The sequence below is a fragment of the Bidens hawaiensis genome, unplaced genomic scaffold, assembly GCF_021521415.1.
Source record: "Bidens hawaiensis isolate Kalapana, Puna unplaced genomic scaffold, B.hawaiensis_p1.1 tig00015993_1, whole genome shotgun sequence".
Classification (NCBI taxonomy): domain Eukaryota; kingdom Viridiplantae; phylum Streptophyta; class Magnoliopsida; order Asterales; family Asteraceae; genus Bidens; species Bidens hawaiensis.
In genome coordinates this window covers 25,288-51,433 of record NW_027492442.1, presented here as the reverse complement: position 1 = coordinate 51,433, position 26,146 = coordinate 25,288, and the positions used below count along the sequence as shown (strand labels likewise).

Below are 26,146 nucleotides of genomic sequence, written 5' to 3'. Positions count from 1 at the left end.
CCCGTTTTGCTAGCCTTCAAGCAATGCTGAGCACACTTCTTAATCCCAAACGCATATAGTCTAGAACATCGTGAACCACCCCTCATGAGTCACGACCCTCTACAAACAGTTATCATAATATTCTTTGAACTTGCAATGATTTTAATGAAACAATAACTTATGAAACGCCCCTCAGTTTTCCATGTACATTATGTTTGCACATGTTCAATAATTGTTGCTGATGAAAGAGACTTAACTAGTCAAGAAACAATAAAAGAACAAACGAGAATATGAGTCATTATGACAAGCAATTGTGAAGTATGATGCAATTTCCCAACCACTTGAAAGTGATCCATGTCATTAAATCAACAACAAATATGCATAAAACCAAATTAAATTATAAAATCAATTCCTATGGATAAGACTTTTATTTACGACGAATCAAGACGTGCCAGTTGTCTTTGTTTATACAATACAATTAATCAAAAAACATGATATGAACACTTTACGTGTGAAAGAACACAAAAGAACTTAAAAGAAACCAACCTCTTAAACAGTAGATGATTGAATTCTTCTTCCTGGTTCGATTTATAATTTCTTTTTCCTTTTTCTTATTTACAGTATGGAGTAAGCTCGGATTACCTCAACAATGGGTGCCCGGCACAAGGGACATTTCCCTCCTCCACGAACCAACTCATTTGCGCATTTGAGCACGTGCACATGTGACCACATCTGTACCAAATATCAAAACTCATAAAAGAACCTTTCTAAAATATTTATTAATTGAACGTGTGTTCGTACGGGTAAATATTTATGTACCTGTACAACAGTGAATCAATTTGGCTATCACAACAAATACAACAGTTTCCCTTTTTCACCTGAACCCATTTGCATCCATCTTCAGAAGTTGCTGATTCAATACCTACATCACATTTCATCATGTTTATGTTTCTTATGAATTGGTCCATTAGGGTTATGTTTTACATCGAAGGGTTAAAACTTAAAAGTCACCCATCATGCACGGTTAATGCAGAAAACCTCTTAAATCATTTGCTTCCAAAATTAAAACATTATTAAGATAACAGAAACTCAGTGATCATAATTGACATGCTAGTTTTATTGACTAAATATAATTTAGAACCTTGGAAAAAAGCATAACACGTGAGAACCCAACCTAACCTGTACCAAAAAAATAGGAATTTTATATAACATTATAGCCTATGAGTGTGCATGAAACCGAAAAAACCGATCCGTGACTGAAATAACTGACATAACCAAAACCAAAATAACTGAAGCCAACCCAAAACAGACGCTTTGGTATTTTGTTCTTTCAAAAACCGAATTTACGGTTCGATTTAGATTTTGCATGTACCAAAAACTGAAAAAATGAACCGAATTCGATGTGATACGATCAATCAACCATTAATTAACAAAAAGAATTTAAAAACAAAATTTCAGTAACCCAATTAATTATTTTGGGTCTTTTTTTTTGGCCTAAATGACAAAACCAAAAAAAGAAAAACCATTGCGAAAACCAAACAACCAAGACTGGAGAGTCTTTAAAACTTAAAAAACGAATGTGTTTGAGAGCCCAAACCGACCAATGCACACCCCTAATTTATAACCAAGTAAATATTTATTTATTTTTATTTCAGTTTATATGTTAACATCTGCCTACCTTGTTGACCACCAGCCCGATTCAAAGCAGCAGAAACTTCTTGTCTAACCGAACGTTGCAACTCGAGTTGCATATCCATGCAAGCCTCAAGCATCCTCTGCATGTGACTCATGCCTTGCTGGAGCCTCGCCATGTCAGCCCTTAAGTCATTAATCATCTCCCACTCCTGCCCAATAAATTCCATATGAAAAAAAAAGGTATTACTACTTAAAACAACAAATGAGATACTTGACTTACAAGTTCAGAACGATGAATGCTGTGACGGGACCAGCTAGAATGAGGCATATCATGGTGGTGCCAAATTGGTTGTGGCGGTGGTACTGGCGGAGATGTTTCCGTCAGTGAAGGTGGTCTATCAATGGCTTCATGCTGCTCTTGACTTTGCCTTTCTACATATGATTGAATCAAATGGTCCAAACTCTCACGGAATCCACTTCTAAGGAGATTAGAAACACTTCACCTGTAATATAAACAGAATCAGCTAAAAAGTAAAAAACGACTTATAAAACAAACATATATTACCTGCTTACAAGTTCTCTTAATTTCATACTGTACACATTATCATCCTCGGGTGCATGAGATCTATTGGCTCTCCTAATAACAGTTCGCCGTGTTCTTGGTGGTTCAACCGGTACGCGTGAGGTTTCTTGTACCAAATCATTACCTGAACTTTCATCAATGCTTGGTTGTGGATTTGTGGTTTGAACACTTGCACCAGTTTCCAAACTTCCCATGTGGTTTGGAACCTGATGAGTATCTGGTTCTTGAACCAATGATTGAGTTTGATCCTGGTTTCCAAGTCCAGTTTCCTGTGGAGTGTATGTTTGAGCCTCATCACTTATAAAATCAGCAGTGTTACTGTCAGGTGAATTTTCAGATTGGACGGTTGCTTGACTGTGAACAATGTTTTCTAGTCTGAACCGAAACCCTTCCCTGATTAAAATACGCATATTACATATTCACTATCAAGAACTATTTAACATTTATAAACATTACACTCTACATGTTTTAACCAACATGCATGACAACATAAAAGAACAAAATGTACCTAAGACCAGAGACCGTGTGGCGTTGTCTGAGCTGGACTAACTCACTTGCTGCCATTGATGGCAGCCTCTCCTCCTCCACAGGCCTTTCATTTCTTAAAAATCTGCCTCTCAGTAACGACTGACATGATAATATTATCAGATAACACATCAACAATAATGATATTATCAGTTGCTTGAAAGGAATATAACTGACCTGAATTCGGTTTCTATGAGCAAAATCAGAAACAGCACGGTACTCTGTTAAGCCCTGAAGTTCCCTCTGGCGATCCCTCTCGGCCCGCACAAGTAAGTCAAGTAAAGCTTGTCTCCCACGCAACCGCAACATGTCCCTTCGAATATGTTCTGGTTGACCTTCATCATGGTCAACATGTGTCCTATCATTACTTTGATCATGAACCACTGCACCTTGTTCACCCCTATGACTGCCACGAGTTCCCCTCTGTTGACTATTCATTTGCACCCACTCCCTCACAATCCGAACCCTTTCACGCTCAGTTTCACCAAGCCACTCGGATCGTGGACTACCACTTCTCTCGGGATCACCAGTCTCCCTCCATCCCTGAACTATACGCCTCACCCTCTCCCTCTCTCTTTCAACATCAACCTCACCTAAATCAGGAGACCGCTCACGGGTAGAACCATTATTTTCTTGAAGCCCGGTTTGTACGTCCATTTGATCATTTGACCAAGCTCCATATTCATTATCACTCTCGTGTTCACTTGCCCGGCTTTCAGACATATTAGTGTCCACGCCACTCTGTCGCCTGAGCCTTTCTCTCACCCTCTCCCTAGCACGGTTCAAAACATGTTCATCTTCCAATTCTCTCCACATCTGCAAGATAGACGATGCACGCGTACTCGGTCTCTCAACATTTGAGGTAGGCGAATCAGATTGAGATTCCCTCAAGAACGAAGAACCGAGTGTCGAAACCGTCTGCAAGCCCGCAAGCGCCATCAACTCAGACTCACGGTTCCTTCTCTCAATCGTAGTAATCATATCCTCCGCTTCCCTAGCAGCCCACCAGCTCAAAATCCGTGACTGCCGTCTTCTTGCAGCAGACGTCTCGGCTATATCATCACCTTCAATTTCAGACCTCCTTCTCGTCCTCCTAACCAAATCACCACCTCCTTCACTTTCCTCATCATCCTCATCATTACGAGGAAATCCACACGACTCGAATGACATACAATCATCCAAATGATCTCTCATCAATTCCTCCAATCTCTCATCGAATTCCGAATACGCATCCGCCGAGCTCTCAGGCTTATTCACCGGTTGTGATTGAACATCAGCCATATTTTCACTAACCCTAACCACCTGAATTCACTAATTAAACACACCTAATCACAAAATTCACCATATCCAATATCCTACCGTTAAACCTAGATCAATATCAATCCAATTCACTAAATAAACAATAATCTATGATTAGATCAAGCTAGAATTCGAAGCTGTAAATAGAAAAACAAAGAGAATGTACCTGTATCTATATGATATTGTTTGAATATATATATACTAGTATATAAAATTGAATGTAAAGAGAGAATTTGTGTATTACATGATGATGTTAACGAGGGATGAACAACTACTAGCCCTAATACCGGTATTTGGGGATTATTATTATTATTATTATTATTATTATTGACACGTTATCACTTAATAATATCGTATTTGAAAGAAACTTTACAATTGAGCAATTGCAGTTGATAATTAATTATTGATGATGTTTAATTTTATGTTATGTTAGATGTTAGATGCAATTTTTTCTATGTTGCTTACACGTGTCATGCATCTTTAATGGTTATCTAATATGTATATGTCCATTTTGACTACTTCGTAGATTGTAGAACATTATTAAAAGTTAAAAACAAAACGTCACGTTAGTTAATTAAAATTGTCGTCACATCACTAGTACGCACGCAAAATCGGTTTTTCTTACTATTCTTTTAAACGCGTGTAATGGTTTCATCAACATCCTTTTATACTGGTTTGAAAAATTAAACTTTAAGTGACGAGATGGCAATGGGCGATAGTACGATGACGATGAAGGGTGTGGCGCCTTAGTTGATTTTGGTGTCATGGTTTTTGATGTCCCACCGTGATAATACGGATGTAGGCGATGTCCATAACATTTGGTCTTAAAAAAAATCGAATGAAAGTTTGTGTAAGAACCATCCCTTATAGTAATGTATTTTCATGAAAATTATGGATGTAAAGCAGTTGTATTGTTCATAATCTATTCAAGATAGGTTGGTGAAAGGTTTGAAATCAGATAAATTTATACAACGCTTGAAACGAGCTTGAAACAAGCTGAAATAAGACGTTCTAAACAAGTTAGAACTTAGAACTAGACGAGCTCGACATAGCTCGTTTACACCCCTAACACGTATATATGTATATGTTAATTAGTGAAGAAATAAAAAATTAAGTCTTTTTCGTCAGAATATGTATTTTAACTCTAAATAATATTGTATAAGAAAACACTAAAAGTTTACGACATAATAATATATTATTATAAAACTATTTTTATATGTAAGAATAATTAGACACGTGTATAAATAAAACAATCAAAAATTTAACTAATAATAAATGAGCAAATTTGATCTTGAGATATTATCAATGAGTCGTTCGCCATGTTTGAATTTTTTACATTTGATCAAATTAAATTAATAATCAAAATTGATACAAACAGTACCCGTTTGATCTGAAAATAATTTTTTTTCTTTGCCTTTTACATATTACTTACATAAAATGTAAGTTTATAACAAAAATAACAAATGTGTATGAAATACCTATCATACACTACGAATCAACCTTCAAATTTAGCTTCAAATACTTATCCAGTTTAAGTTATGACTTATGAGATAACAAATAATAAAGTATTTTTTAAATAAAAATATTAACCTATGAAGTATGAACCTGTCATATTGACCAGATCAACGATCACGAGCCATTTAGCTACACATACTTGTGGCTATAACCCGAACCTTTTAGACTATGTATAAAATCAAATCTCGCAGTATATTCATTTGGTATTTTCATGTCATGTCAGAAACTATACACGGAGTTAATTTAACGGTTTTCGACATGGGTTATGAAATGAAGTTGAGTAAATAATAGAAGGACTAGTTATGTAAGTGAGCCGAAGAACAATGGAGTTTGCATTCATCACCGGACTCAAGTCTATCTCAAATTTATTAATCTCCGTACGACTATAGCTCTAAATCAAGCTATGGTATCACCGGATTCCGGTTACGCGTCGTCTAATGACGGAGATGCTCCGACGAAATCTTCGCCTCACAAGCCAGAGCCACTTCCTCCGTCAGGTATTACCGTTATTGTTATTGTTATCGTTATTTTTTGTTATTCGATATATGACCTATTTGATCCACTTTAGTTTGACCTAATTTTTTAATCTGTTTGACCTACGTTCTCATTTAGCAGATCGTGTTAGGTTTTGATGATGTGTATGGTAATAAGATAATATTTATATACATTGTTGAAATTGTATTTAGGTTAGTTTCAGATAATTGCGTCTCAGATTCGTTTTTGTGCCTGCTAGTTTTGAATTATTGATTAGATATTATCGATCAATAACAACAAATGTTTTGTATGGTTATGTGCAGAGCTTTGGTTACTTATAAGTTATAGCATTACTGCATTATTATTTGAAATGAGTCATGACTGTTAAAAGTAGCAGATTCTGTGCTTGTAGTTTTAAATATTCCATAAATTTAGAGTAAAAGGTTACATTGAAGTTTGCAGCTAGCAGAATCTGGACTGTTTTGTTGTGATACTATTAACTAAAGCTAGTGACTTATTATACATAGCCGCCAGTTGTTTTAAAACGACATTTTGGTTATATTGATAATTTGATATCTAGCAAAGTTATGTTACCGACAATTTCTGCACGTGTGATATGAACCTGATTCGAGATGGCTAGTTTCCAAAGAATTTAGAATAGAAACAAGGACAATATTTAGCACCAATTTTTTTGCTTAGTTGACTCAACAAGATAAAGCAACCTTATATAGGCTTACAAACAAGACAACTAAATAACTTGCATGATCATGGAGCAATAAGTCACTAACCTACTAACAATAATAAAACACATGGAATAAAGATATCAAGGCAGTAAAATCTGAAATTGCAAGTAAAAAAGTGGAGTGCATGGTGAACGTGGGGGTGACTCAAGCTGTTCCGTGTCTGCTAAAATGTTATTCTATGATTGAATAGGAGATTGATAGTAGAAATTGTGGGGAAAAGAAATCCCTTTTGTTTGTTATTCAATAAATCTTCATCTCCGTGCCGCTGAAGGTGCTTGTATAAACATGAGTTATGACCGTCTGATTATGAGATCTTCTAGTAATAACATTTAGTTTAATCATGTTGAAGACTCCGCAGAGACTACATATCTGAGGTTTCTTGCATCAAATGCTGAAGCTGGCTCAATAATCGGAAAGGGTGGAACAACAATTTCGGATTTCCAGTCACGGTCTAACGCACGGATCCAGCTGTCACGCAACTATGAGTGTTTTCCAGGAACATCTGATAGGGTTATTATGGTGTCTGGAACAATTGATGAAGTTCTCGAGGCTGTTGAACTTATCCTAACTAAGTTGATTAATGAGGTAATTACTGTTACACACTTGCATTTGATAGCCTGTGTAATTGAACTTACATAGTATTACTCATTGTTAAATCAGTTTTATGCTGAAGATGGTGACGAGGCCGAGCCAAGATCAAAAGTTAGACTAATTGTACCCAATAGCTCTTGTGGTGGAATCATTGGGAAAGGGGGATCTACGATAAGGTAAGAATGTTGCTCACCACATATTAGTAATTTAGTATTATGACAAATTACAGTTTTGATCTTTTTACATTACAGGTCCTTTATTGAAGAATCTGGAGCAAATATTAAGATCTCACCCCAGGATAACGCATATATCGGATTGAATGATCGGTTGGTGACAGTCATTGGCACCTTACAGCAGCTGGGGCAGGCCATCAATATGATTCTGTTTAAGTTATCTGAAGATGTCTATTATGTACAGTCCATTGGGCCCACCTTTCCGTATGTTGGTATGCTTTCTTTTTTACTTGAATCAATCCTCGTTAGTATACAGACATCACAAATGCTTAGATGGTGGTGCATTACAAGCATTCGAGTGCATTGATAGTTGTACGGTAAAAACATCCTGATACGTTTGTTTTGTATCATGACTGTAACTAGAGGCATTTTCATGTAGCATTTCTAGTACAAACTTGTCAATGTATTTGTGATGTATGTGACCCAAATATGTAGCACTTCTTTTGGCATTAAATGACCCATTTAACAAAATTCTTGGATAATATAATTTTCTGTCTTACTTTGAGGTTCTGTTCATTCAACTTTATGTTACTAATTATGTCATATTATTATTTTCTGCAGCACCTCACCATGTCCCTAATTATGGACCACCTGGGGTCGGTGGAAAGTTCCAGAACAACCGCTTTCAGAACAATAAGGTTATTAACTACCTAATAGTTTTGCCTTTGATTCACTTTCCAGTCGTACTTGTTATGGTCAAATTTCCAAGAACTTGACCTAATAATTATTTGAATAACATTGCATATATTTCTTGAAATATGTTCGTATCTTTCAATTTACAGAACACTTTACTGGTGTTTGCAGGAAGATATGAGTAACTCGATTACTCTAGGTGTTGCAGACGAGCATATAGGAATTGTTGTGGGCCGTGGTGGTAGAAATATCATGGAAATCAGTCAGGTAAGCAAGAATTTTAAAGTATGCCACTTTTGTGTATTACATGCATTTTCCTGTCTTATCAGTTTCTCTCCATGCAGATTAGTGGAGCTCGGGTCAAGATTTCTGAGCGAGGTGATTTCATACCCGGGACATATGATAGGTATGCGGTTTTGTTTTAACATTTTCACTTCCTTAAAACAAATTTGGAGAAAATGTTTGGTACATTGTTAGTGAACAATATCTTTCACGTAAGCGACCTCAAGAACGCTATTTGACTCAACAATTTTAAGTTCAAATGAGCTGATCCTGAGCTCGACTTGACTTGAGCTCAACATAGGCTCGTTTCGAGCTCTATTTCTAAAATTTGAGCTTGGTTCGTGAGTAGTTTTTCAAGCTTGAGATCAGCTTGTTTATCACTTAATAATTAACTTTGTATACAATTTTAATTATGTTTATATTTATTTTGATTAACTTTTTATATGTAGCATAATATATATTTTTTAGTTTTTTTATCATGATTTTATAAATAATAGGAAACTTTTAGGCTTTTGGAGCCAGCTCGAGCTTGATAAGTGAAGCTCAGGCTCAAGCTAGTTTATTAAAAAAACTTATTTTAGGCTCGAGTTTTAGCTCCTGTCAATTCGAGCTTTTGACAAGTCGATCTTGGGTCAAAACAAACTGGAGCGGGTTGTATGGATCTGCAGGACAAGAATGCTATAACCTTCAAATTAAGAGGATTTGGGTTTCAGCCCGTTTCGCTCATTCTAAGAATTGACTCCTATATATGATCATTTGTTTTCTTTTTTCAGGAAAGTAATGGTATCAGGATCACAAAGGGCGATCCGTGTAGCAGAGGCCATGATATTGCACAAGGTGTCTTCAGCTTCGGCTCCACCTCCAGATGTAACTGCTGACCATCTTTCAGTTGAAAATCTGTCAGTCAAGTAAAACCACAATAAACTGGTACCTGTTTCATTTAATTTATCTTTTAAAGTTCCTATATCATATGTGATGGACTAGAAAGAGAATTCTAAAAGTGGAATCTAACATACAAAGGGGTCCATCACAGATTGGAAGAAATATAGGTTTTTTGTTAGAGAATGTTTAATATTATTGATGTTTTTGTCTTGTGTTGTAATTTTGGTTGATTATAGAATGACAAGTTTAATTTTATTCATTTTATTATCTTTTAAATTGTAATTTTGGGCAAAGATCTATGACCTATATACAACTTCAACACTAGAACTTCATTCGTTGGTTGTACGACCATCTCTTGTCTTTCGAGCTTTCACCATAGTCGTTAAGCCGGCCCACCAAGCAACGGGCACTAAATTTTTGTTTACCGATTATGATGATGAAAATTACTCTATAGTTGATATGAGTATAGATGATCAAATCGGGTTGGTCAAAGGAACCGGAACCGGTTCAGAACCGGTTCCATTAGTCAACATCACTGTTTAAACCGGTTCCATGGTCGAACCGGTTAGGGAACCGAACCGGTTCCCCAACCCTCGGACCCGGAACCGGTGGAACCGGTTCTGACCGGTTCCTAAACCGGTTCTTACACTGTAACTGGTTCCAACCGGTTACAGTGTAAAATATTATTTTTTTTTTCGTTTTTCGTTTCCGCTGCTTGTGTAGGTGATGATTTGTGTTCTTCTGATTTCTGAAGAGGCTCATGCTACTTTTGTTGTTCACCCACAGAGCAATAATGGTAAACAACATATTGAACTTAATGCTATGAGTGTCAGCGTGTTTGAATTGATTAGTCTGTATCGTGTATCGTGTAATGGTGAACTTAAATCAGTATCGTGTTACATTTGTTGAGTTTGCTATGTATTATAGTCTTTTGGCTTACGCAAGTCAAATGCTGAATTATAATCAAGAGCGGTGTTATACGATTCGTATTTGTATAACATGTTAAATAAAAAAAACAATTAACATATAATTCATTTTATTTACTTTAAGAAGTTCAAAAAAAAAAGGTTACATGTTTTAAAATATTCAAAAACAAACTAACAAAACATTAAACTTATAAATATAAAGTTGTGACATATTATTTCTAGAAAAGCCTTCTTGTTCGTCGTAATTATTGAGTGGCGACTTATTCATCAGAATTACTTGTAGAAACACCTTCTTGTTCGTCGTGCACTCGAACATCAAGTGGTGTTTCGTCTTCCAGAGTGGTTACGTGTTGAACACGATCGATTGAGTCCAAGTGATCCTTCAAGCAAATGCACATCTCCACCGACTCCGAATTCAGTCTTGTTCTTCTCACCGATATTACCCTGCCACTAAGAGAAAAAGCAGATTCCGAAGCTACCGTAGAAGCTTGGGCGGTTAGTAAATCACGGGCCATGGTGGCAAGAATCGGAAACTCGGTTTCCTTTACCTTCCACCAAGCCAAAACATCAAAAGTGCCATATTCCTCTTCGGATAAACCGGTAGAGAAATCATATGCACTATACCTTCCTAGTTCGCTTGAAGGGGTGTTACCCCTTTGTTTTTTAGCCGTTACGTTGCGAACGGTGTTCATAAGGCTAATCATGGGGTCTCGTACTCTAGTAGCACTTGAACTTGATGAAGACCCCCCCCGGCGTAGGCATGTGTATGTTTGACCCATATTTATTTATATAAAAGTCATACATAAATTTAAAATTCAAGTTAAAATCATTTTGTGCCTCTGTTGAAAAGTTTGGGTCAACTTCATGCATATCTAAGGCTGAAAAAATTTCGTCTATCACACATTCAACCCCCGTAACATTTAACATTGGGTTTAAAGCGGCGGCGCAAGTAAAAATCGGTGGCAATTCAAGAAAGTATTTTTTTAATTTAAACTTCATTGGTAATATGATGTTTGAAAACTCTAAAACAGAAGCATGATTTTATGTCTTTATAAATAACACCATCAACTCTAAAACAGATAAATCTCAAGATATACTTTTATTATCTACCGGTAGATAATAAAAGTATATCTTGAGATTTATCTGTTTTAGAGTTGATGGTGTTATTTATAAAGACATAAAATCATGCTTCTGTTTCGTACAAGTATTCTGTAAATATTGCTATCATTTGATTGTTATTAATTTACGAACAAGTATTTCTACTCTCGCGTTGTGGCGGAGCGTGTTAATTGTGTTACATTTTTTGAAGCTACCGCACGCTGGCGGGGCGTGACAGGAACTTGGTTGGTATTAGTTTGATTTGTTACAGTAAAAGTTGAGGCCAAAGTTGAAAGTCTAAAAGATTTTTGTAAGTGTAACATTTTTGTTGCCAAAGTTGAAGGATAAACGTTTTGTGGCAAAAGTTGTAACGTTAAAAGTATTGGTGCAAAAAATGGAGAAAACAAAAGTTTCATGACCAAGATTGACACCAAGAATGAGGGGCTAAAAGGTAAATGTTTAAAACTTATGTAGCAAAACTCTAAATGTACAAGTTTCTATTTTTACAATTCCCACTTCATGAATGATAAAATGAAAAATATGTCAGTGAGAATCAAACTCAATACCTTACCTTTAAAATGTTTACGACTTACCAACTCAAATATGATGAATTGATGTTACCTTTCTCTTTTTCTTAATTGGTATGAATTCACAACATTCCATTTTAATTTCTTTTAAAATACAAATACAAATTATTCTTACTAATCAATGTATTTTAGAATTATTTATATTTTATAAATTCATAAGATATTTATTGCGTATATTATTAAATTTAACTTTTCTGATTTATTTTTGTAGCCACCCGTATAATCGTATATTACACGGGTGAATCATACTTGGGCCTAGGAACGATCCTCAGTAGACTATATAAGCCCATACTACCAGGGCTTCCTCACAGATACTTGATAGCTTGCTGGCTGCATCATAAGGGTTGAATAATTAGATGGCCCATTATGTTTACAATTTAGAATTTTAGATGGAAAAATGGATGAATTCAGATTTTAGATGGAAGTGTGAAACAGGAATATTTTCAATACTTGTGAAGACAGGTTGGGTCAAATCCATAATACTTTATATGATTTTAGTTACATACAAAGAATAAAAGTGACGTTAAATACAAAACTCGTTTACTTTAGTAAGCTAAGTGAACCAAATAAACGTCTATACCCGTTGTCTTAAATACAATAAGGCGGCCATTTAACTCCTCCCCTCGACCCTAGTTTTTCTTAGAACGACAACAAGACACTAGTAAAATCAACAAAATACGGTTGTTCTAGATGTGTTACTTCTATACTTAATTTTGGTTTTATTAAACATTATTACAAATACCATATGTTGTATTTTTATAATACTTCAACTCATTAAACAATGACTCCAAACATATAGAATACATTCATATAATATAAGTAAAAAATAATAATATACCCAACAATATGTCTTGCAAAAAGATTGGGCATTTTTAGTGTATGTTCCTTTATTCACCAATCTCATGCTGAGTAATAAAACATGAGAAAAAGGTTGAGTATGAGCTACACTTTGTTGTATTACTTCAATATGCAAAAAGGTATCTCTCTTACTTTCCATCATTCTTATATTGTACCTTTTTATTTAAGCTTATGTTATCAAAAACATACATATTTTTTCCAGTAAAAGTAACTAAGTCTAATATTCTAAAAAAACAACCAAACACCAATTGGAAAAGCGATAACACCATGTCTTTTATTATCGGATGTCATGTGTTGGAGTCTCGTCTAAATTATTTTGTTTCGGATTGAGTCAAACGGTTTTCTCAATTGTGGGTTTCCTCCTGGGTGGACGGGCTAGGTCATCACATTTTGTTCTTCATGTAAAAAAATGATTTGTTAGAGTTAGGGCTGTCACTTTTACCCGAAACCTGAATCTCAACCCGAAAAAACCCATACCCGAACCTGAACTAATCCCACCCGAAAACCCAAACCCGAGAAAAGACTAACCCGAACCCGAACCGAAGTAATTCGGATTGGTTCTCGGGTTTGATTTATAAATTTCGGGTCAACGCGAATAAACTTTTAGTTTTGAAATTAAATATATTATTAGGTATATAATAAGCTAAGTCCTAGCCACCAAAGTTAATATAATCTGGCTATAATCGATTTTTCATTGTTAATTTATGTTTTATGTTTCTCGTTTATTACTAATAGCAACTGTAATCGAACAACCAAATCACACCCTACTGAAGACGATTATGGTTTGAGGTAGTTTTACTCTTCTTTTGAATTGTTTTATCAAGTTATGTTTGTTTATTATTTGATTATTTGTGTTACGAGTAAAGAAAAATATGTTGTTTTATTTTAGCATTGTAGTTTTTTAAACATTTTTGTCTTTTGTTTTATTTTTAAGATACTCGAAACCCGATTAACCCAACCCGAATCCGAAAAACCCGTGAGAGATTTAGGTTGGGTTTCAGGTCAAGAATTAAAACTTTGAAACCCGAAGAACCCGAAACCCGAGAAACACCCCTAGTTAGGGTGATCCTAGATGTCTGGTCTTTTGCTACTATATATATAAATTAATAATTTTGTTATCTAAGGAAAGGAAAGGAGGGAATTTTATGTAGGAATAAAGTAGAAAAGCGTGAAATGGACGGCGGTTTGAGACAAGTATTTGGTAAACTTTTTAATCATAGGCTAACTGTCATTCACACTCATTAACTTTAACGGTTCTGCTCCGAATCCGAGGCTGCCGCTAGACACTAAAATTCATGTGGATTCTACGTATATAAACAAATTTTATATTCCAAATTTATTATCAACACATAAATGCCATAAAAGTTATAAAAATTAAGGAATACATATAAGTTTTTTTTTGCTGATCAATAATACCGGGGCCGTCTTCGAGGATTTAAATACCTCGGTCGAACAGAAATAAAATGACTCGTAGACATTAACGAATTACAAATTATATAAGCTAATTTTTATAAATGACATTTAATATTATAACAAAAATATAATATGAAATAGCCAAAGTTTCGAAACCCTAAAACTTAATACTTATACTAGTTATTAATACAATATTTATTAAAATTAATTTAGTTATTTTAATATATACTCAATTATTTAAAAATGGTATGTTGAATAAAAGTTAAGGGTTAAGCATAACCTAAAAAGTGATGAGTATGAAAATAATATACTTAATTAAGAAATAAAGAGCAGGGGTTATTTTTGCCATTACTTGAAACTTGATTTTGTTGTCATATTCTCCATCAAGACTTTCCGTCAAAGTTAGCTGGGTAACCTATTTTTCCAGTGACTTTTTAACACCAAAATTAACGACCGATTCGACCAATTGACGATGCCGTTTGACTCAAGATCTTTTATATATCAAACATATATATGTATAAAAAGTTTGTGCCCCAAAAACTTACATGTCCGGCCGCGGGTGCGGCTCGTACACCCCTTAGGCCGGCCCTGAGTAATACGTTTTGCTTTTTAACTAATTAACGTTTAAGTTCTTGACAAACAGTAGCATCACCATGGAGGTACGCTTTGCTTGCATCTCACCCTCCCCAGACCCTGCTAACAACTTTGCTATTGATGAGATTTCTACTGAATATGATTATTGTTATTGTTGAACCCACAACCACACTTATGATACGTCAAGTACCCTACGACGTTACCACTAGACCACAAGCTCATACTATAATTTACATCTAATTTAATTTATACGCTTTTATAGATAATGACATAAATAATCATGAAGATAATACACACACTATGCACTATGAATATGGACATGCTGCATGAACAGTAGTACTGTTGATATTTGTGTATCGCCTCTCTTAAGTATTTGTTCTTTTGTTATATCAATCTTGTTCTTTTGTTATATTCTCTTTTCCCCTCACTCAAACATGCAATCATAGATACATATATTAACTTTGTATTTTGACATGTATAAGCAAAATAAGTTGAGATCCAGCTCGCTTACAATCGAACACAGCTCGTTTAAACTTAAAGAGCTGAAACTTGGCTCATTTTAACTCGTATTACACTTGAGTTCAACTTATACTCGACTCATTTACTATTTATTTTACACATAGAAAATATTGTAGTATATAATTGTTCATATGTTTTAATCTTCAGGTATTTTTAAAAACAACCCCCCTTCCCCCGCCCCAATTTCGGTGGCCATCAAGGGTCGGAGGTAAGCTTTTGGGTTTATATCGGGTTTTGTCCAAACCTAATCTATTTTTGTTTTTATATATACATGTTGTACCGTATTAACGAACACACACATTCTTTTTCTACGAGCGAACCCATTATTATATATAAAAGATTTTAACTATGAAAAATCTTGTTAATTTTTTTTGGTAAATAACCTTTTTATATAAAGTATTTAAAGAAACTATATAAATTACTAAACTCTAAACTCAACTGAATTGAGCAATTAGTCCAAAGAGTATAATAAAGCGAAACCTATATAATTATAATTAAAAGGTAGGCCAATAACCCAATTAATTAACATCTATAATCTAAATAGTAATTTAGAAGTAGGCCGATACCCCAATAATCAAATTAGTTTTTGTTTATCACTTATGATTTATGTGTAATTGTAATATGTTTAAGCTTGATTAGAATTATATGTTTATGTTTAGAACTACGTGTTGATCGATTGTGTTGATTTTGTGAATTTAGGACGTAATTGACAATTTTTTTAAAGAAAACCGAACCCAAGCCAACCCGTCTAGATACGAAAACTTTTAAGCCGGATTGTGATAAATCCAACCAACAAAAAAAATACCTGAAAATGAGAGATATATACACCCATCAAATTTCTAACTACTTTATTAATTGAATAAAGTCAATATTTTTATTTTTATCAATAAGGATAAACATGGATTAACACCCATCAAATTTCCAACTACTTTATCAATTGAATAAAATCAATATTCTATTTTTATCAATAAGGATAAACATGGATTAAATGAACATCTTATTATTATTATTATTATTATTATTGTTATTTAAATAAATTAGTTAGTCCTGCTTTACATCGATAATACACGTTTTTGTCTAGATTTAAACCCGAGATCTCCACTCTAAAAGACATGTGTATTTCAATTGGCTAACGCCACATTAGCCGTATGGTTCATTATTACCTATACAATACAAGAATCACATGAATTTCTTATATTCACATTTTAAGAAACAAATTTCTCTAAAAATCTATACAAAAATGACATAAACTTCTAATGTAATACGGATTACGGATAGTTGTGTTAGTTATTACAGCTGTCTTAGTTATTAACTTATTATACATGCATCTTAAACTGGAATATAAATATTTATTTAATGAGATCTTAATTGTAATGTATTTTTTTCTCACATTAAAAAATGTATTTTATATCCGAAAAACAACAATGATGGTTAATGATTTTTGTTTTTTTTAATCGCTAAACGCTTTGATAGTGAAGATTTTACAGCAAGTAACTGCTTAATTTCTTTAAGTTGGGTTAAAAAAAACCTTAGCTAGTGAAGTGGTAAGAGAGAGACTTGATGTTTCATGTGAGTATGTGACCCACGTCTGATTCATGTTCTCATCATTTAGTTTCGGCGGCACTGAGTTATAATGGAAGACTAAGCGAGTACGTAGGTGATGTTCACTAGTTGAATCCATGAATTGCACATATTTTATCTCACTGCATTGTCGTGCATTCGAACAAATATTCATGGACGTTAGTCTTAGATAAGGGTTTTCTCTGGGAAAAAAAAGTGTATCCCGATGTGAAGAACTTAGCTACTAGCTCATTTAAAGAATATATTAACGGTTAAAAAAAAGAAAAAAATAATAGTTAAAAAATCAGAGAAGTTAAAATTACATTGAATTGAATTGACCATTCTAGCAAAGGAAATTTTGTTCCATATCTTTTTCTATAAAATTGATGTATCTTGATATCTTCCTATATAAAAATAAACAAGATAAAACTAAGGCTTCTAAATATTTAAATGCTACCTCTTAATCAGTTAAACATTTTATTGATTCAACATTAGATTTTTCATACAACCTTTTAGTTTAGATGTACGTATGGCTTTTTTTTTTTTTATTAATAACTATTGTAAGATTAGAGTGCAAATTATAAATATTCAAACTAACTGCTATATTTTGACACTTAAATTCAGTATATACATATAAAAATTTAAAATGTTTCGTTTTGTTGCATTAAAAATTTTAATTGAGTGTTAATACACTTGTATTTATTTAGGCTCAATTGGTTCAAGTTTTAATTTTCTTATCTTTAAATTTTAAGAAACAAATTTCCTTACAAATATGACATGAAATTCAAATATAGAATGAATGGTGGTCTCAATAAGAATGTTAATAAGTATGAATTGTATAATCAATGAAATCTTAATTGGATTTTAATTATAGATCACACAAAAAATGAAATATATATCAGAAAAACAACAATCATGATTAATGTTTTTGGTTAAAGTTTTTATAAAAGCCATAAATAGAGAAGATTTTACATGCAATAAGGTAATTAATGATGTGTATATCTAATATCTGTATTTGGACACGAATTAATTTAGATGCATAATTAATTTAGATGCATAAGGTACGTCACATGAAATTTACAAGGCGACACTTGGCCTTCATGCCCATAGCATGAAGGTGATGGTTAAGTCTTGAGATCTTGTAGTCTTAGGTTCGAGTCTTGACTCAATGTTATTTTCCTATGGCCTGTTGGGTTTTTTCATTGATGGTGTTTCTGGATGAGACAAGACTGAAGTGTCAAAATCAACATAGATAATGGATATCTTGTCTCAAAAAGACTCAGTCAGATATTGTGGATGCTCTGAACATTGTTAAAGAAACTCCGTTAAAAGTTAAAAACACTTAATGTCTTGAGGGGGCACCAACAACCTGTAAGGCCACTTAACGAAACAAAGGGACCAAGAAAAGAGCAGGACATAACCAACCTTTGACTCAGATCGAAACATAATTAATAAACTTACACTAAATTACATATGCAATAGAAACATTAGCACGTGACATTTACACACGAACGCTCACACAGACGTCTTATTGGCTTGGCACGCAGTAAATGAGATTCTACAGTCAAACACCAACGGTCTGATCAAACACGTGTTCCATACTTTAATCGTACGTAACGCTTGTCGGTAACAATTCAACACTATAAATACAAACATTGTCACCACTCGTGTGTAACTAAACTTGTGACAATCAGTTAATTACGTCACTTTACTAATGCTTAATAACATAAAACTCCATCTTTAAACACAGATCAAACGACATACTCAATCAGCCATCGTAAATTCCACCATACCTAATTTATAACGTTAAACCATAAACACACCAGTCAATTAAACCGTATAGTCACATAAATAGTAAAAAATAACAATAAAGTCATTATCAAATATTCAAATACTTAAAATGTTAATCACACCTTTAAGACAAACATCAAGCATTTTCCAACAAACCTCTTTCCCAAAGAATAATAACAATAATAATAATCCACAGACGAAATTACCAAACTACCCTCTAACAACATATTCTTTGCCTACATAACTCAACTACCTTACATTGCATGCCACTCCTTTTGCTCCTCATATATTCTCATCTCACATTCACAATAACAATAACAATAATAATAATAATAATAACAATCTCCGATCACAATTACGTCACCATGTCCACCGATCAGCACCTCCGGCAGCCAGACGTTCCGTCGATGATCCAATTATCACCTCTCAAACTCAACGTTCCACCGCCGCAGGCTGAGGAGTGTGTAACGCCGACCTCGCCGGAGCACAGGATTCCGGTCACCGTCATCTGTCCTCCGGCGCCGAAGAAACCGAGGCGCGTGTGTAACCGAAGGATTCGTGAGGTTCAGTTTGTTGAGTTCGTTGCGAGAGATGAGATCGATTCGTACTTTGTGACTTGTTTTGAAATCATCGAACAAATTTCGTCGCGAAAACGGAGGTGTGTCTGAGGATTTCGTGAATTTTAGCGACAAAAATTGCGACAAAAATATATGATGATATGAATTTAAATATATATATAGTTTTTAATAGGGTTTTTTTTTTGGTTTAGTTTTTTTTCTGTCAAACTATCAAGTTATATAATCTATGTAGCAGAGATATGTACTTGAAGGAATAAAGTACTTAAATTGTGAATTAACATTTGTGAGATATATTATTATTATTATTATACAAAAATGATGGATCAAAATATCAAATAAGCTACACAAAGATCTTAATATTGGAAATATTAGCGATGTTTAGATATTTTGTTTGTTTCATGGATGAACAGGACACATGCAGAGCTGTCTCTTGTGATTTGAGAAATTATTAAACATTTATAAACTTAATCTATTGAATATTTGTTATTAATTAAGATTATTAGTGAGAGAGTTGGATCTAATACAATATTAAGATTTCCGTGCGAACGTTGCGAAGAGAAGGAAGAAAAAACGCGGTGGCATTTTGGTAATTATATTGAACAGCGTAATCACATGATGTCACAAATGTAATCGGAGTAATAAAATTACGTTACAATTTTACACGTACTGTATAAATTCACTCTACTTATAAAATTTTAGCGTAATAAAAGTACGTCATTTGTAAATTATATAGCATAATTACTCTGGTTGGTTTTTGTTATATAGCGTAATTAAAAATTGTCATGGCGTCTTATTTTTTCATTCTGTATACTGTGTATTGCTCGCACGGTAATTTCATTTTCATTTGAACGATTACCGCTGAAATAACTCATCAAATTTAATCATCATCTTTTGTGACTAAAAATAAAATAAATACAGAAAGTTAAAGTAGATACACATGAGAAAATGTATATACTCATAAAAAAAAGCGTATAAAAAGGGAAAAGTGAAAAGTGTGTTGTTTTGTTTATAAGTATGTATTTAAGACATTTTTTTATAATATATGAATGTAAAGTATCACATGGAGTGGTTAGTCGTATTAGATTAGTATTTGACGTGTAAACATACATGTATTTAAAATATTATTCTTGTGATTTTGAGGTGAATGAATAAAACATAAGGAATGTGGTGGAAGGAGTAAGGGTGACGAAAGTGAGGTGATGATCATGTGAGGGTGGGGTTGGGGGGGGGGGTATGGGAACTTAGAAATCACGTTAATCCCAAAAAGGGGCAGCCATATCTCATCCATCATCTATAAAAAGTGCCAATGGCACCTACATTTCTTGATTTGGAAACTTCTAATTTTGTTATACACACAATATTATATTACTTATAAGAAATATAAAAAGTAAAAAAAAAGAAGCAAATTTACATTATTTTAAAAGTTTAAGTAATTACAATTTCTAAAACAAATGACACGGTTCTTTTGAATATATTATTGACTTTTAAACCAGTGTCTTACTTCGCGGCTTTTTAACAAGATAACCTTTTTATAAGTCGATATCTTTAAAAAAAACACACAAAATTTAACCAGTGTATGTGAACCCTGTCGTATCGCGTTTAAATCATCTATGTCAAGGAACATTTAAATTAGACTCATTAAAATGCTGATTTTTCAATATATTTATATTTCTGTAGCTGTTATATACATAAAGAATTTTGTAGTATCTACTTAGTGACAGACCTAGAATATTTGTTATAGTGGATGAAAATCAGGTCGTCTCTGAAGAGTTGGTATAACTTAACATATGACCGTTAATGTACGAAGAGTATGCAAATTATATTATAATCTTAAACCTCTCATGTATGAAGTTCTCACTCCCTATTGTTTGGCTCAATTCTAATGAGAAATTCCAGGGTATTTACAACACAAATAGGAATTGATGTTGGCACCTCCTTTTCTACTAGTGAGGATTTTCCCGCATTTCTTTTGCCTCCCGTCATGTCACTAATGTGGTTCCTTCTCTGTAACTGATTGATTCAAGAAAAGATTTGACAGGATCTCCTGTGATGCTTTCTTCATGCGTCTTAAGGCTAAAAATGAATCGGGTTAAACGATATAGGTAAAACATTAAATAAGTTATTATTATCAGTCTTCTAGTCATTTTTATCTTAGGCCAGTTGAGTAGAATTGATCTCGAGTGTTCTCAAACCGGCTCTAACACCAATTCAAGTTCCGAATTGATATGAACACAAAACATGAAATAGAATAACTCCCAAAACACGAAATAGAATAACTCAAGAATCTTTACTATAACCAATAAAAATTAATCAAAAACTTGATTACAAACTATAGCCCAGTAATTATAGACTAAGTTTTCATATTACAATAAAAAGCAAATGCTTCCTATAGGAGATCAAAAAAAAAATTCATGGCATCTTCTGCGAAGAAGTAATAATTGGTTCAAGTTTATAACTGTTATGATAGTCCAGACCAATAGAAATGCTCTGAAGCAAATAAATTGCAATATAATTTGACTTCTGGACTTAATGGAACGTGTGGAATCTTAGGAGCACTTTTTCTCATATTTTATTCATATGGGCCTCAATTATAACTCATAAATTTATTCTTTTATAAAAACGAACAACTCAATAGAAAATATGCAGTGAAGCTTAAAATTAAATTAAACTTTTTTTTTTTAAATCTTCTCAAAGGCCAAAAGTGGCTTGTAATTCTTGTATAATAATACGGATATTTGTCTTAGTTATTACATGCATTTCAAACTGCAATATAAATAAGTATAATTTAATGAGATCTTAACTGGATATTTATTTTCTTACACTAAAAAGGAAGCTTATATCCTAAAAACAACAATTGTGAATTTGTGATTAATGATTTCCGTTGGGTTTTTTATCCCTAAATGCCATAAATTGAGAAGATTTTCACATGAAACAAAGTAGCTAATATTGTATCTAGATTTGGACATAAATCGTGACAGTAATAGTCTTAAAACTTAGCTCGAATTTTAGTAAAGGCAATATAATAGGGTCCTTAGGAACACCTAAACAAAACTTGTATTTTGGGTATGTACCCACGAGAAACGTTAGTACATGCAATTTACCCACGAACGGTCACATGAATTTTTATTGGTTGAGCGCGCGCTAAATTATCACAAAACATAAAATAGACTTCTCGATTCAAACATAACGATCTCATTAGCCACATGGTTTATAGTACTGTATGTTTGTTATTAACCATTTAACATTACAAATACCAAGCTTTTCATCACAATTGCAGCTAAGCTTGCGATGATCAGTTAAATATACATGTCAGTTACCCTTCATCGACGCAAAATCCCTTCTTTAAGCATGTATTAAGTGACCTATTTATTAATGTTTTTTAAATGACCAACGAATCATTCAGATGAGCTATTGGCTAAAGCCTTTCACTTCTGGGAAAAACCCTCTTCTAAAGTCAACATCCGTGACCACTCACCAAAACTTGTTCAGACATATACTCGTCTAGTCTCTCATTATCACTCTGATGCCGCCGAAATTAAATAAATAAGGCATGAATTGAACCTAAGACACATGAAACAAGTCTTTTTCTTACCACTCCGTCACCAACTCATTAACATTAACGTATCACTTTAATCACTCGTCTAGTATTTTTCAAAAAGAAAAATTATAAAAAATGACTAAACTGCCCTCACCTCTCTTTCTTACCTCCTTAAATACCAGTGTCCACAATAAACCCCTCACACAATACAATCACCTCCCTCCAATTCTCCGATCAAACCACCACCGCCACGTCATGTCCACCGAACACCAGTTCCGGCAGCTAGACCTTCCGGCGATCAAACTATCACCTCTCAAACAGGAATCATCCGACGAAGAATGGGTAACGCCGACCGCCACGGAGCACCGGATTCCGGCCATTCTCACCTGTCCTCCGGCGCCTAAACGACCGAGGCGCGTGCGTAAGAGAAATATACACGCGCTTCCGTTCGTTGAGTTCGTTGACGAAGATGAGATCGATTCGTTCTTCGCGTCCAGCTATGAATTAATCAACCGGAACTCGTCGAGAAAACGGTTATGCTTCCTGTAAAGCTTTACGTCAGTAATAATAATAATAATAATAATAATAATAATAATAATAAATAGTTTTTTTGCACGTTGTTTCTGTTGCTGAATTGTGTCAATTCGCTTGACATCAGTTTTACGTGTTGAATGTTGAATTTGAAATCGAAATTGAAAGCCTAATTCGGAATTTGTGGATCTGAATTGCAGAGTTTAGGTTGAGTCTCTGCAGATTTAATTCGATTTGTTATGCTATTGAATGTCAAATTGTTAACTCGAGTTCTTATGATCGAGAATTGTTCGAATTAATACGTTCTTAGTGACCGCGTCTCGTTCGTAAACAGATCTAAACGTTTTTCATGATTATGACCTGCAATTCTGTTTGTGAATTAATATTTCTAAGATATTTTACTATTCAGAATCAATATATATTAAGACTCCGGCAAAGTAACGCGTCTTACTGACACTGTATCTGTATCTAGACACCATTGACGAATGACGAGTCATACGTGTTGTATTTGTAAATTGATCACTCACAAAGTCATACGACTAATATAACCGTTTTTGTTCTATCGTATATTCATATGTCACGTGTGATGTGACAGGCGCGCGCTGGTGTGTATAGAATAAATTTAACATCGTGTCGTATGACTCGTATGTATAAAATAAAATGAGGGGAGCAATAATAAATGCTTTTGGATGGTATTTGTACACGAGACAATAAAAAACCTGCAAAGGTTCTTATTTTGGAAATATGAGTACTATACTACTATTTAGTTATTCTGTTTGTTTCTTGGATGAACAGGCTCATGCAGATCAGCTGTCTCTTCCATTCAATTAGATGCAGTCTTTGTATTAGTTATGAAGTTATTAATTTTGAGTTTTGGAATAACAATTGAATATCTAAATATTTTATTGGTATTAAAAAGATGGTTTAAATTTAGAGAATGACTAATTACTTTTTATCATATTTACGAGTGTATGATACATTTTATGGGGTAAGGTAAGACTGTCTATATCTTACCCTTCTCAAGCCTAACCATAGCTTTGCTATTAGTGGGATTTACTGAGTATGATGATGTTATATATGTTCGCATATTGTTAGAAATGACTTAACATGGGAAAACAAGGTATTCCAGGGATATGGGACATGGTTTTACAGTCGTATGTACTACTATGTAGAACTAAGTCGTCTCATTTCTATCCTTACGAACATTAAGGTCTTTGCTATGATACACAAACTGAAAATGAGACGAGAATTAGTTTCTCGTATTTTGTTACATAATAAGTAAAGAATAGTATGCGTATGCGACGTCAGTATTAACGTATAAATGTATAATTAGTAAATAACTATTCTAGTTAATTTATTGTAAAATGAAGATAGAATTGGTGGAAGGAGTAAGGATGACGAAAGTGAAAGAAGAGTATGATGGTGTGGTACTAGTGGTATGAGACTATGAGTATGGGAACTTGTAAGTCACGTTAAAATCAAAAGATGGCAACCAATCAACCATATCTCATTCATCTTCTACAAAAAGTGACAATGACACCTACAATCTTACTTTGGAAACTTCAGCTAATATATGTGACATTATCAGGCTATGTGTAGTGGAGGGGCTACAAATTGGAGCATTTTGTGCCGTGTGGCGCTCAATCAGCAAGGGGTGAAAATTTGTTTTTGGGGTGTAATGGTGTAGGGGCTACAGTATTAATATAATAATAATATATACATATATGTATATATAACACACACACATATTAATATAATAATAATACTTTTTTCTTCTTCTTGGGTGACAACTTCTCCTTGCCCCCGCCCCATTTCGCCCAAATATCGCCCAGGGGGCGGTGTGCTCCCCTTTTATCGCCCTTTCTCGCCCAAACTCGCGCCCCAATACGGATAGCCTTAGGCTATATCGCATGTATAAAATAATAATAATATATTACTCTCACAGTCTCTCAATTTGTATAGTCGTATATATACAAGAGGGTTTAAAAAAGAATTACTAAAATGTGGGGGATTAAAGAAAATACTGTTTTTAAGTCTTTTGGTTGTATTTTAATAGATGGTTGATAATTCATATCTCAGTTTATTAATTAAGTCTTTTTTCACTCAATCAATAGTGATGTTCTTTCTATTTTCAGATGGTCCAATTGACTATATTTGAAGTCGCACGTGTCACTGTAAAAATGAAGATATATAGGGGTGTGTATGGTTTGGCTTGGTGCGGTTTTGCCTACTACGGTTTTTCATTTTTTTTTTCATATACTTTCGGTTTGTGGTTTTTGGTTTTCTGGTTCGGTTTGGTTTGATTTCAAATGCATTTTTTTAACTAAAAATTTTTGGGGCAAAAAAAGTTGACTCGGTATATTGAATTTGCATCTAATAGCTTTAAGAAAATTAATTATTAATATCATCATGTACATTTGAGCTTAGAATATTTAGGGCTAAAAAAGATTACTAACATTCAAAAATAAAGATAAATAGTCATAAATTCAATAGCATACATTTAAAACGATTTTTTCGGTTTTGTTCGTTTTTTCACACGACACAAAATTGAACCAAAATCATTATTTCTGGGTTTTCATTAAAAAAATAGATAAAACAAAACCAAAACCTTGGGTTATATTTCGGTTTGGTTTATCCGGTTTGGTATTTCGGTTTCGTGCACACCCTTAGATTAGGCTATATACGAAGGTGTTGTTTGTGGCGTTTTGATCGAGGCGATTGCTAAGATAGGAAGGAGTCGTTGAAAGGACAAATATACCCTCCGTGTTAACGGAAAAGG

The 26,146-nt window shown here is 33.8% G+C and overlaps 1 protein-coding gene and 1 pseudogene across 2 annotated transcripts; one reads left to right on the top strand and one right to left on the bottom strand.

The window, feature by feature from the left end:
• Positions 1–577: 577 nt before the first annotated feature.
• Positions 578–4,093, bottom strand: LOC143550297 (uncharacterized; annotated as a pseudogene). Its single transcript, XR_013138303.1, has 7 exons — positions 2,900–4,093; positions 2,706–2,824; positions 2,180–2,590; positions 1,895–2,117; positions 1,658–1,823; positions 799–901; positions 578–711 (listed from the first exon to the last, which is right to left on the bottom strand). The product of XR_013138303.1 is annotated as an uncharacterized LOC143550297 (transcript).
• Positions 4,094–5,852: 1,759 nt separating this feature from the next.
• On the top strand, positions 5,853–9,719 carry LOC143550286 (protein BTR1-like). Its single transcript, XM_077040961.1, has 8 exons — positions 5,853–6,033; positions 7,103–7,338; positions 7,414–7,520; positions 7,596–7,789; positions 8,139–8,215; positions 8,382–8,477; positions 8,555–8,616; positions 9,266–9,719. The coding sequence occupies exons 1-8, from the start codon at positions 5,940–5,942 to the stop codon at positions 9,402–9,404; spliced, it is 1,005 nt and encodes a 334-aa protein (XP_076897076.1). The 5' UTR covers positions 5,853–5,939; the 3' UTR covers positions 9,405–9,719.
• Positions 9,720–26,146: the final 16,427 nt, after the last annotated feature.